The following is a 13,872-nucleotide window of genomic DNA, read 5'->3' as shown; positions in this document are numbered from 1 at the left end:
CCCAGAATTTTATCAGTGCTTTCATCTTGGAAAGAATGGAGATAATTGCGGCACCCACTTCAAAATTCTGTGGAGGAATTGAAAGATTTTGGTGACTTCAATTTTTTACTGTAAGAACAAACTTAAAATATTGATGCTTATTCTTTTTTTCCCCTAGGGTGATCCAGGAAATAATGGTGATTTGGGAGTAATGGGACCAAGGGTAAGTGAGTTAAGATATGTTCCTTAATTGACAGTATACAAATGGCTCCCTTGAGGAAAAGAGATACAATTATTATTTTAAGGTTTGATTATATAATTTATATCAGTGTTTCTCAATGTTACCAATGTGTGTATTTCAGCTCCCAGAATTCCTCAGCCTTTATACTTTTCTTTATACAATGCTGGCTGGGGAATTCTGGGAATTAAAGTTCAGTCATCTGCCAACATGGAGAAACGCAAGAAATGATCTAGAATTAGCAATAGCAATAGCAGTTAGACTTATATACCGCTTCATAGGGCTTTCAGCCCTCTCTAAGCGGTTTACAGAGTCAGCATATTGCCCCCAACAACAATCCGGGTCCTCATTTTACCCACCTCGGAAGGATGGAAGGCTGAGTCAACCCTGAGCCGGTGAGATTTGAATAGCCGAACTGCAGAACTGCAGTCAGCTGAAGTAGCCTGCAGTGCTGCATTTAACCACTGCACCACCTCAGCTCTTATAATATCCACTTCAATAATGAATTGAAAAAAGTGAGTAGCTATAAAATGCCTTCTAACAGCACTGAGGTATTAATGTTCATCCTTGAATAGGCAATTCTTTTTCACACAATACATAATCAATCATTTATTAACATATAGCACATAGATATACCAATATAGCATTCATTCATTAACATATGGCACGTAAATATATGTATCAGTATATATATATATATATATACTGATTCTCACAAATAGTTGTCTACTATTATTAAATGAATGTTGTCTGACTCTAAATGATTTCATGTATGTTTTCAAACACAGCATCTACTACAATTTACACATCTATAACCTTGCGCATTAAATAACTGATATATGAAACTAAGTCACATTTGCATACTCACAACCATAAAATGGATTAAAGACTTTTCTCCCCCAAAATAAAAAACAAGAAAAAAAATGCTGAATAGATATAGCTGGAGTTGCATTCTAGAGTTTGAAAAAGTAATATTGATATAATTAGGATTAGGTTTAGCAAATGCTAATAATCCAATAAATATCAATAATCTGTGCTTTGCTAATGCCATTACGTTGTAGCTGTGAAATTACACAGCAGTTGAGACTATCTACTTTGTTACTGGTAATCCTCTTTTTCTCTTCTTCCATCTTTCCCAGCATTATAGATTTCTCAAGAAAGCTAGGTAATTGCATAATGCATTCAAAGTATACAATACAAATTACAAAGAAACCGGTTGTAAATATAGATCAGACTAAGCCAGAGGTGGGTTTCTGCTGGTTCGGCCTGGATCGGGTGAACTGGTAGTGGCAGCGGTGGGAGTCTCTGCCACCTGTCTGAACGCTTCTGCGCATGCGCAGAAGCCTCTATGCATGTGCACAAGTGCACGCGCCCGCACAAAAGAACCAGTAGTAAAATAAATTGAAACCCATCACTGGACTAAGCCAATGACAACAGATACAGCAACCATATTTAGAGCTGACAATACAGACATTGAAGTAGTTGATAATTTCTACTGTTTTGGATAGACTACCAACAAAAATGAAATCAGTTGTCAAAAAATGTGTTTGAACACATTGTGCAAAGACCCAATCTCTGCTGGGTGAAAGAAAATTTTCTCCAATCTTTGTGAGCCTTTCCTTAACTCTAAATTAGAAAATAGGTGGAATTAAGAATATATTAATGTTCACATATACTAGTGGAACGATGTGTACTGTAAGTAGCTACACTTGCAAAACGAGCCTAGGAAAATGAAATTGTTTTTATTGCGTTCATTAACACAATTTGTAATGTGGGCTTGTGACAAATGCGACATGTTTGTACATTTACAGTGCTTTTTTTATAGGGTCCACCTGGAGAAAAAGGTGACCAAGGTGCTACAGAAATCATTGACTTCAATGGAAATATCCATGAAGCATTACAGGTTTGTGATCAATAATATAGCTATATAGCTAGCTATCAACTAGACTGGGAAGTTGAAAAAGGAACAAAATAGCTCACAAAAATATATATTTCAAATGAAGTTATTTTAATATAGGATAAATGGCTACGTGGGACAATTAGTTGTAATTATTTTATTCTAGCTGTTTATTGTTAACTTTACCCATAGTTGGTAATGGACAGGAAAGTCTTGTGTAAATTACATATCTTGTAATTCATTTCTGAAAATATATTGCCGTTAATTTATGTCCAAAGTTGTCTTCTTTTTTTAAATAAATTTGACGTAACTGAAATCACTATAGCCACCTGGAATTTAGTTCATAACACTGACTTATTTGCTTATATGAAGACTTGAGAGTCAGCTAAGGTGTAATGTTTGTAGAAAACACAGATGCTAAATATGAGAAATGATTAGAATACTCCACATATAAGTGTCCAGTCCAGTTACTAGTACCTCAGAATAATCAAAAGATTTTTCATGAAATGAAGCTTTTTAATCAAGGTATCACAAGGGATTTTGGATATGAAATGACAATGATTCTTACAATTTAATCATATATCTATCTATTCAGAAAACTGTCTCATTATATAGATATATCTTTGCGAACTTAGTTGCTTTTGCCAATATAAGATTCAGCCTTATCCCTTTTCAAGGACTTTTTCAAAGAACTTTTCAAGCTATATAGAATTTAATTTTGATGCCTGTGGTGGTTGCTTAGCACAGTAAACAAAAGACTCACTATAGAGATCAATCACTAACTTTCCTTTCTGAAGATGAAGGTTATAAGTTATAGCAAGATTTTGTTGCATGAAAGCTACATTCCATAATCTTTACGGAATAGAAAACTTTCATCATTGAAAAGTAGTAACCGTTTAATGTCTACATACAAAATATGAGATAAATGTATAAACAGCAATCAAAATACTGAAGGAATAAACATTTAAAAACCATATCCTTACTGGATTCTCCAATAACCTTCAAAATAGTGAAAAAGTAAACATTTCAAAAATAAATCCTTTTATTGGTGATAAAATATATAACTATAGGTAGGATTTTCATCCAAAATATAGGAATTAATGCAATTATCTATATAAGGGAAATAACTTTTTATTCGTGTTAACTGTTTAGACAAAATTATAAATGATTAAATCTAAGCATTTAATCTACTTTACATTTACAATAAATTTAAAGTTAGCTTTTGCTAAATGCTAAAACCAGTTTGTGCACATCTTTTGTAAGTGAAGTGACACAAGTTATATTATTTGAAAAATATATGTTGTAGTCAAATATAAATAAATATTTCTTTTTAGTTAAATTTCATAATTCTTGTATTTATTTGTATTTTATTTGATCTTGCTCTATTCAGATCATTATTATTTTATATATTTCAGCACTGTACAGTTTATTCATATAAATTAATTTCATCCCCTTTAAGTCACGCATAGTTAAATATAGATAATTATTGTCACCTAATGATTTATAATTCCACTGATGCATATAATTGATCTTAAAATCATTATAATGCAATAGGAAATTGACAGTACTGTTTCTTTTTCAAAGCAAAGGAAGTAATTCATAGTAAATACTTCATTAAATACATGGATTGTTACATGTAGATACTTAGATGTAAAGATGTAAGTGTGGTACTTAGACAATCTTATTTTTGGGCAGCTAGTCAAATGCTTCTTTCAAACTTTCCCCAATTCTATGAAATCTGTTCTTAAATAAGCAAAGTATTCGGTTTCAAACTGAACATCTGGTAACATTATTTTCTGCTAATATATTTTGCCAACAGAGGATTACCACCTTAACTGTCACGGTAATTCCTATTGCATGACGGTGTTTTGTAGCTGTTTTCTTGTGTGATGTTGCATGCTTACACTTATTCTGATTTACAAATGTCTCTGTCCATCAGATGTTAACTGTGCATTAACACCACCTCTATTTTCTACATCAGGTGTATCAGTGGATGCATTGTGGAAAGCTAGGACTCTAGTTTTAGTACTTATGGTAATTAATAGCAGCAGTATGGTCATTTCAGCAAAAAAAAGTATAGATTTAAGTCTTCATTAGCAATATAAGATTTGTTTAACCATGTTGATTTAAACCAGGCATTAGTGCAATTTTCAGTGGAAATTTTAAAATGCAATAGCTTAAAGTGGGGTTGATTTTTCCTATAACTTACTTTTCTAAATTAATTGTTTTTTAAAAAAAATCATATTGATTGTGTTAGAAGATACAGAACATGATTCAAAATTGTATTTATTTCATTCAATACAAATGATATGAATTTAATTGCCATAATAAGTCATTTTTTGAACTGAGTCGCTTGAAATTTCAATGCAATCACTGTCTATAAAAATATTCCTTTTCTATATTATATTATACTATATTATCTAATCAATAATGACTAAAATGGAATATTTGTATTATTTAAAAATGTGTAAAATAACATTAACAGGAATTGCAAGAAACTAATTGAAAACATCATTGAGCCTCAATTTTTGTACTTTCCTATTGGCTTTTTTCACCTCTACTTTTATTGCCTTACAGATAAAACAAGTTAACAATGAAGTCAGCCAAATATAGATAAACAATTATATTTCCAGGAAATATAGAGCCAGTTTAGTATACTGACTAAGGTGCTGAACTAGAAAACTGGGAAATCATGAATTTTAGTCATCCTTAGGTATGAAAGTCATTTGAGTGACTTCTGGATTCTCTCAGCTCAATTCCCCTCAAAGAGTTGTAATGAAATAGAAAGTGGGAGTATTATCCACAACACCTAGAGTTGTACAAAATAAATGCAGATTATTATTGTTATTATGATGATAAGGATAATATTTAAGTGGGTTTTGGCTTTTATAATTCATGTAAGATAATTAGGTATTAGTAGTATTTCAATGAAACTTTCGCTTTATTTTATTTGTTATAAACCAATTTTTAATATAAATAGGTTTTTCTTTATTATTTCATTGCTGTATGACACTCAGCATGAAATGCCTATATGCCAAATTAGTATTGAAAGAAAAAAAGAAAGCTAAATGACAGCTTCTATTATTGATCTACTGAATACTTACATTGAACTATATGGCATAATGTCTCAAGAGCAATTCTTATCCTTTTGGTCTTTTCTGCTTACCGCATAGCAGAGTAGAGAATATCTCTGACTAAAATCATGTAGAGCACAGATTGGAAGCATCATAGTGTCTGCATACCCCAAATATCTTAATCGTTGCAATCAGACCGCCATAAAAAAAACCAAGCTAGATCTTGTCTTTTCATTCCTATTTTGGGGAGTTTAGTTCCCTGGCGATGCCACTCATTCCAGATCTTGACGGGAAATTTAGGTGTGTGACTTTTTAAAAATAAAATAAAAAAATAAACTTTAAGGGTGACCCTTTTGAATAGATGCTATTAAAACTCTGTAAAGACTGGGCAATTTATGTTGTACTTATTATACCCGGGGTTTTGGAAAGTAGTTATGATCCTAACATTAACAGCCAACTAGACCATATTTTATCCTGCTACAAGACTTAACTTTTTCTAGTGGAACTCCATACGGATTTGTTTATCCAAGACTTATTTACAAGATTTACAATTACACAAGTTTACTAATTAGAAGTATGCAGAAAGGAGGACAATAGTCTTGTAGTTTTCCTCTCTCAGTACTTTCTGGATAATTTTCTGGTACTAGGGAGTCAGTAATCTTTGAAATTAGATTATAGTCTTCTCAACTGGGATTCCATGAGTCCCTAAGCTCCACAAGAAGTCTGCAAGAGATCATGATTGAAAAAAGATAAATATTTTTTTAACATTGCATGCCTTGTAATTCTAGTGCTCTCAGCGATTGGAATTTTTATGTGCCAGGATTCAGCTGCTGGCCTGTTGCTTTGCTAATGTTGTACAGGTTGTAAAGCATTGTATAGGTTTCATATTTTTTGTGGGTTTTTATGCAGGGGCAATCTGAAACCTGAATATTATTTCAAGGGTTCCTTCAGGGCAAAAGGTTGAGAAAGGCTGTTTTAATCTGAGTCGGGAATGATTTGTCATACATATCCTAACCCCCACTAATGTTTTTTTTTGTCCTTTGATCATGTCAGCTGCTTATTTAAACCATAAAATTGATAAATTCTTAATAATTCTTAGATACTGTAATATAGATTATATCAGACTTAACCCCATCCTTGTCTTGATCTCTTTGGCAAGGTTGTAAATGAAAATTAATGTGCTTTTAAAAAAAAATATTGCTAAGAGTCAGATTTTCCTATTCTATAATCCTATAATCCAAAAAGCAAAAATCCAAAAAGCAACGTATAAACAAAATCCTGGAAGCCTTGAAAATAAATTCTAATTAATTCTTCCTGTAACCATTATGTTAAGTGGTATATATTACAGGATGGCTAGTCTTTAGCTGGGAATAGGTAGCCTTTTAAATATCTAGGGATTATGTAAATTGGCTATTATTCTACAATTAGATTGCATATCTGCCTTTGTCAGCCAAAAGCTGTTTAGTTTATTAGAGTCAGGTTTCATCATTGCTGTTTAATACTGTCATTATGACATTTAACACATTTTATCTGTTTATCTGTGTGTGGTCATCAATTGTCATTGATGTTGTTAGTCCTTGACTGTTTTTAATGCCGTTTTCTTGTTGTGATGCATATTTTGCATAACATATTAGAATGTTTCAGAAAAAAAGTTTGATGAATATATGGGTAGTATATACTGCAATAAAGTGAATTAATTTTATATTTAGGGTCCTCCAGGCCCACCTGGACCCCAAGGATTGCAAGGATCAAAGGTGAGCATATCAATTGAATTTGTGTGATTATCAGTACATTATGTATTTCATATAATTAATAATGACATGTGAAGTCTGTATCACTGTGTGCTTTGAAGATCTTACAAGACACTAGGATGATTAAAAAAAATAGTTCAATAACAAATTATTGCATACCTGCTAAGTTTGTTCAACAAATTTGAATGATCATTTAATTTTCTTATGCTATTCTTGAAGTACTTTAAAATAATTTAAATACCAAGCATTTGTAAAGCAAGATTATCTAGTCAATTATTTACAGGAATATTATTTATGAAAGAATTTCATGGTTTTCCAAAAATTATAGACCTGTCCATTTCTTCCTGGTCTTTTGTGAAGCATTAGATAGAGAAACTTTGTTGAACCACATCAAGATCCACCAATAGGTTGCTGTTGTTATTGCTTGTTTCAAAAAAGCATATTTTGGAAGTGAATCAGAATTTCTAGTTGAAACAAAGTGACAAACACTGTTTAGTTCAAAAATTGAAGTAGGTGCCTTTGATTTCTTCCTTGTAGGAAGAAGCAGGAAGGAGAAAGCACATTGATCAAGCAGACTTATTTATTTAGTATTAAATTACATAATATTCCAGATAATAATACCACCGTGGAATTAAGTTGGAGTTGGATTTTATTTTGCAGGGTGAACCTGGATCACCAGGATTACCTGGCGCTGATGGGGAGCAGGTACTTGAACATCATTATGATATTACTATTGATAAAGGAATTTGATATGATAATGGTTCAGTAAAAACTGAATATAAAGGAAGAGAGGGAGGGAGGAAGAGAGGAGAAAAAATATATTTTGCTGCAGAATATTTTTCACTGTCTTTGAAGAATAAAAGATACTTCCAGTTATTAATGTAATTATATTTTCTACTTCTGAAGTTAATATAGTTCAAATTGATTTACATTGTTAGTATAATGCACAGTTCATTGTCATAAATATGCCTTTTCAGGGGTTCAAAGGTTCAAAAGGTGATCTGGGTGACCCTGGAATATCAGGAGAAAAAGGAGGTATTGGACTTCCTGGTTTGCCAGTAAGTTTGTTTAAAATTGTATTTGATAGCATCATTTCTTACTACTGCTATGGTGTCTTTTTCTCAAAGACAATCATTCATATTGTTTTATTTTAGAACATGTCACTTGGTACTATGCAAAAAGATTTACATAAAGGAAGGACAACAATGGAAGACGGGGAGAAAAGAGTGGTAGTTTTAATTAATTTCAGATTAGTGGAATCAAAGAATTGACAGCTTTGAAGAAAGCTTTGAAAGAACAGAAGAAATAGTATTTTTGTGGAAGGAATTCCAAGTGTATGAGTAGTGTAAATACACTGAATATACGTGTGTTTGTTTATGCGTAAATTAAAATCAAAAAGGTATAGAAATAATAAATTATTATTGATTTATTTTACTTTGGCAACATTTAAATCAACTGCTTTGATGGTAAACCAATTAATTGTGTTTTAACTCCAAGATGTGACAAAGCTAAGTAGCAAAAATGCAAATAAATATGTTAATTAAACTTAGTGGAAGGTGAACTGTTTATAAGATAAAGCAGTATATACTGTATAACAGTATTTAAAGTGCACTTTCTTTCTCCCCCTCTCCTCCCTACCCCCCCCTCTTCTCACCCTTCTTACTTATAGTGTAATATTTATTGCCTGACCAAGTCTCCTGCATTACAGGAGATAGCATTCCTGTGAAAACATTTCCATATTATCAGACATCTTTAGACTCTTACTGTATATGTAAAATGAAAGCAGCTGTATACAGAATCCCACTGAGGAGATAAAGAACTGAAAACACTGCTGGTTTGTTGGGGCACTTATTCTTCCTCTCAAGTGCACTGCTCTCACAAGGGTGATGATACATTTCATAAATTTAAAGTTCATATATCAAGCACAGGAAATGAGCAATCAAGGTTCAATTGAACATTGATTTATGTCATGCTTACATTCTTTATAAGAATCTGAACTACTAATGGTGAAAACAAATTGGCAGTAGTTGAGAGTCAATAGAATTCAAGCTGGGATGGATTTATATCTCTTGTGGGTGTGAAGGGATTCAAAACTAATGACACTCTTGGTCAGCTTGGTCATCTGCTACAGTTCAGTGTTAAATTCAATTCAAACTCAAAGAAAAAAAATATTTGAATGAGTCTATAATATTTTCCTTGTAATTAAACTTCTTTAAAGTAATGTGTGTTTCAAGTTTCCACAAGTTTGCTTGCAATAATACAGCAGAATAGAATACAACAATTGCATCCAAATAAGTCCACAGGCAGTTCCTGCTACCTCCAAAGGGTATGGAGGGACCCAGTCTAAGATTCTGGACAAACATTATTGGTCACTATAGAATCATTTCCCCAACCTGATGCCTTTGTTGACAGAGATCCTACATTAAATGGCATTTTCTGAATATCAGAATTTCTTTGACCATCAAAATATAAGGGTCTGCCTCAGTGGTGGGTTTCAAAAAAGTTTGGAACCTCTTCTGTAGGTGTGGCCTGCTTTCCGGGTCCACTGGTGGAACCTCTTATAACCTGTTCGGTAGATTTGACGAACCAGTTTTACCAAATAGGTGCGAACTGGTAGGAACCCACCTCTGTTCTGCCTAATCACAAATCTGACGATATGCTAAATACACAGACCTACTCTAAGTGGCATATTGAGGAAAGTTGTAACTAATTTTCAGCACATCAAATCTAAACATCTAAAAAACGTTTCTGATTACATCACTTGAGTTGCACCCGACATCTTGAAATAACTGAAGCTGGTACCCAACACAGATTCAGCCAGCCTAATGATGTTCCAGTAGCTTTGGACTGAATTTACCTGTGTGGAGTATGAGGCTATGTCTTATAATTAAATAGTAAGGTGCACCATGGTAAGTCATGTTTTATTGGAGTAAAGTTCATCAGCTGATAAGTTGACAGAATGTATGATAATTCCATAACATTTTTTTAGGGATCCAATGGAATGAAAGGAGAAAAAGGAGATATTGGATTACCAGGTCCCCAAGGTCCCTCTGTGAGTCTTGCTATGTTCTTTCAGTGTTGCTGTAAATATAATCTTTTGGTTTTCTAATTACAGGTAGCTGTTGCTTAATGACTGCCCTGTTATTGACCATTGGAAGTTATGACCATGCTGAAAAAGCCAATTTTTGCATTTATGATCATTGCAGCATTCCCTACTGTCATGTGATCTAGATTTGGCTGCTTCATAACCAGCAGGCATTTACAACCATGACATAAGTCTACAATCAATATGATTTGTTTATTATTGATTATTCACTTAAAACATTTAAATAGACACCTGTTTTTTAACCAGCACTGAGCAGCTCCCAACCAAAAATTAAAAACAACATAATACGGTATCGTATTAAAAGCATGAAGCTAAACAGATCAAAACATTAAAAACCACACGGTTGCCATTTATGGGCTTCATAGCCAACTCACAGAATCAATGGAGAAAGGTGAAGTAAAAATGAGAAATCATGGCTACATGAAGTCTTGCTTAATGACCATGGCAAATTCGCTTCATGATTGTGGTGCAAGGGACGTAGGTTTTGCTTAATGGTTTTAATTTTAATTTGCTAACAACCACAATTTGCTCTAACAAAGGAGTAGCACCAATAGCACATCCAAGGCTTTACAGATAATTGCATGATCCCAGCAGATCAACGAACCCCTCTCTGTTACAATGATACACTTATTTGCTAAATATATATATATGTATATAAATATGCATATATTCTATGCAGATTGTAGGACCTCCAGGTTCTCCTGGTCCACATGGTCCACCAGGACCTATGGTAAGCATTTTTAGCCATTTATCTATTGCGTAATTCATGAATTAAAGCAATCCATCAGTGTTTCCTGTCCTTGAAAGTCTAGATGTCCACATAATGAATACTAATTAAAAAAAAACAATTGTAAGTGTTCCTAGTAGTAGAAGAGATTTTTTGTGGGGGGAGAACAGTGGTATAAAATGCTTGTTAGTGAATTGTAATATAGGCAGATATATAAAAGGAGTAATTTTGCAAAGATGCTTTTGACTATATAAATGCAAGCAGCGATATCCTATTGATTCTGCTTCTGATAATTGTTTTTCATATATTTTCAACATTTTTAGAAAACATTTGGGAGCTGAAAATTAATAGAGGTTTTTAATTTGTTAGACTTGGCTTGGCTTTTATTAAATAATTAAGAGATATTACTTAATGCAGTTTTGTTCATCCATCCATTCATAAGTTGCACACATGGACACATCCGCATGCATACACACAGAGAGCCCATCCAATATAAATATATGGAAATAATATAGAAGTGTATCCTTTAAGCTGTTATTTTTTATTTATTTTTAGGGACCTCACGGACTCCCAGGGCCAAAGGTAAAGAATTTAATCCACAACTAAAATCATTTTTTCCAATTTGTTATGCTGTCATTCTCATTAATCATGTTGAGGCATGCACTTAACATTTTTGTCCTTGTCTCATTTTTCTGTGAATTTTTTTAAAATATTCGTAAACCTTTAAGCAGCAGCTTAAAATAAAATGTCAAAACATATATAAGGATTTATGGCAATTTCCTGTATCTGTTCCACATCAATGTAACCTAAATTAGCTTTCTATAATGTTAATTATGGAGAGCCAGTATTCATATTTAGTTGTCTGGTGATAGTTTCAAACTATGACATTTGGAACTAATTTACAAAAAAGTTTAGGAAAACAGAGGACGAGTGTTCATGTACTTAAGAATTTTTTTAAAAAAATATTTTATTCTTCACTATTGTCTTTCAGTCTTCTAATCACACTCATTTCTTATCTTAACTTAATATGTTCATTTGAATTATTTTCCCTATATCTTTGTATTTGAAAATCCATTGTTCCTAACAATACCAGTCAAAAATCCACCCTTGCAGTTCAAAATACTATTTAAAATATATGGGAATTAAATGTGCATGCAAACACATTGTTCAACATTTAGCCACTTCAAAAAGAATAATTAAAGCCCTAATCCACTTTAATGCTATTTGCATTTCTTCCATATTTCAAAGTCTTTTTTGAGAATGCAACTTTGTAATTACAATATTTTTTAATTTAAAAATTTACACTTTATTTTAAAAAGAATTCAATATGCTATGGTTTATTCACATTGGTTCTAAGTTAACTTCTTCCTCCTTAATGAAATCAGGTGTAACTTTCTGGAAACCATAAAATTCTATGGTCAAAGGCTATAAATTAAACAAAAATAAATGTACACATGGTTGCTCTGTAGAAAGGTCATGAAATTCTATTTAGCAGAGGTAGTGAATTATTTTTACATATCAATTCTTGTAAATTGGGAAAATTCACTGGTAATTATCCTGGGTTTTTTCAATTATAAATGTTGGTTTCATTAGAAATATCTAGATTTTTTTCCCAGAGTAAAAGAGTTCCCTTATCAGAAACTTCAAATTTTGATAACTTTGGTTGTCAGTAAGCATTTAATTGCTTTTGGGGTAACTGTTACATTGTGGTAATTAGAAAGGATAAGCCAATGTATCACAGTCTTCCTCTGTTTAACTGATAATAGCCATGCTTAAAGGTTTCGAATATATTGTCATGAAATAATGCATATTTTAGTTTGCTATCTGAAGAAATAGCCAGTTAAGGCAATGTAGAAAAAAATACTTTGTAATTATGATGAATCAAATCATTTTTCTGGCTTTATTAATTTTGTTGAAAGTCTGCAAGATTATGAATGGAAATACATTTTGCCATAAGCAAGATGACAGTAAAACCATATCCAAATTATTCAGAAACATTCTAAGATGTACTGTATGATTCAAACATGCAAATTTATGTAGATAATTTCATGTCATCTACTTTAGGAATCATGACTATTGCCATACAAAAAATGTCATAATCTAGCAGTGAGTGTTCTATTTTGATAAATATAACCACTTGTGTTAAAAAAAAACACCCTGGATTTATATTCATATCCTTCACTGGCTTTCTTCTGTCCCAGCTTGAGTATCCCTGTCAGCATCTTCACAAAATAGCATTTATACTTTTATATTTAGGGTGAACCAGGGTTAAATGGTCTTAAAGGATTGAAGGGTGAACCAGGTCACAAGGGTGACAGAGGGCCCCTTGGTCTCCCAGTAAGTAAAATACTTCCATTTCAGTGCAGATTACAAGCTTCTCATTCTACTCTCAGCCCAAAACTCTGGTTTACTCAATAGCAAATATAAAGCTATCTCATGCTGAAGTGGTGTCTTATTTTAATCAAGCTAATCTTGTATCATCTCATAGTATATGGTTTTGTTATTTGTTGCTTTTACATTGTTATTTGTCAGTTGGCAACATTTTAAAGTCTTCTACCATTAATTATACCATTATATAAATGTTGTGTAATGTTTTGTTTAAATATTAACCACTGTCCACACAAAGATTGTCCATATGCTAACTGTAGATTTTTGTTTAAGCAGAGTGGCTGTAATTATAATATAGATATTTTATGAGGCAATTATGGTTAGTATCCTAATTAACAAGTTTATGTAACAAAGTTATTTTTCATTTGCTTGTAGAAGTATATCTTCTATGATTTAACATTTTTTGGAATTGTTCTCCTTTGTATGGTACTAATTCATTGGTAGTCAGTCAAGTTGATAATAAAATCCTTATTTTGCTTTCTGGAAGTGTTAAGATTTTCTAAACACAAACAATGTAAGTCATATCAGTGCAAAGTTCACTTCCTGAAATGAAAAACGTACAAAAGTAAAATAACTGAGAAAATCTATTCCAAAGGGACATTTATCCAAAGTCAAGTTCTTTTAAAAACATTGTAGAAATTCAGCAAGAGCTTAACTTTGTTCTGATAAAATTATTGGAAATATGATACATAACTTTGCTTGATCAAGGTGT

General features: G+C 32.3%; 1 protein-coding gene across 1 annotated transcript in view; it reads left to right on the top strand.

Moving 5' to 3' along the window:
* The window catches only part of LOC106537550 (uncharacterized), a 99,729-nt gene that overhangs the window by 72,043 nt on the left and 13,814 nt on the right, over positions 1–13,872 (top strand). Inside the window, exons 19-27 of the mRNA XM_087723910.1 lie at positions 158–202; positions 2,043–2,120; positions 3,934–3,957; positions 6,898–6,942; positions 7,600–7,644; positions 7,917–7,997; positions 9,929–9,991; positions 10,725–10,775; positions 11,328–11,354. Of these exons, the coding sequence (XP_087580036.1) occupies positions 158–202; positions 2,043–2,120; positions 3,934–3,957; positions 6,898–6,942; positions 7,600–7,644; positions 7,917–7,997; positions 9,929–9,991; positions 10,725–10,775; positions 11,328–11,354 (459 nt within the window). The remainder of the gene's footprint in view (positions 1–157; positions 203–2,042; positions 2,121–3,933; positions 3,958–6,897; positions 6,943–7,599; positions 7,645–7,916; positions 7,998–9,928; positions 9,992–10,724; positions 10,776–11,327; positions 11,355–13,872) is intronic.

This window comes from Thamnophis sirtalis, unplaced genomic scaffold (assembly GCF_051295495.1).
Source record: "Thamnophis sirtalis isolate CommonGarterSnake01/CBP01778 unplaced genomic scaffold, rThaSir2_p1.2 scaffold_10, whole genome shotgun sequence".
NCBI classification, from domain to species: Eukaryota; Metazoa; Chordata; class Lepidosauria; order Squamata; family Natricidae; genus Thamnophis; species Thamnophis sirtalis.
Note: the sequence above shows the minus strand (reverse complement) of the source record. Positions and strands in the feature narration are given on the sequence as shown.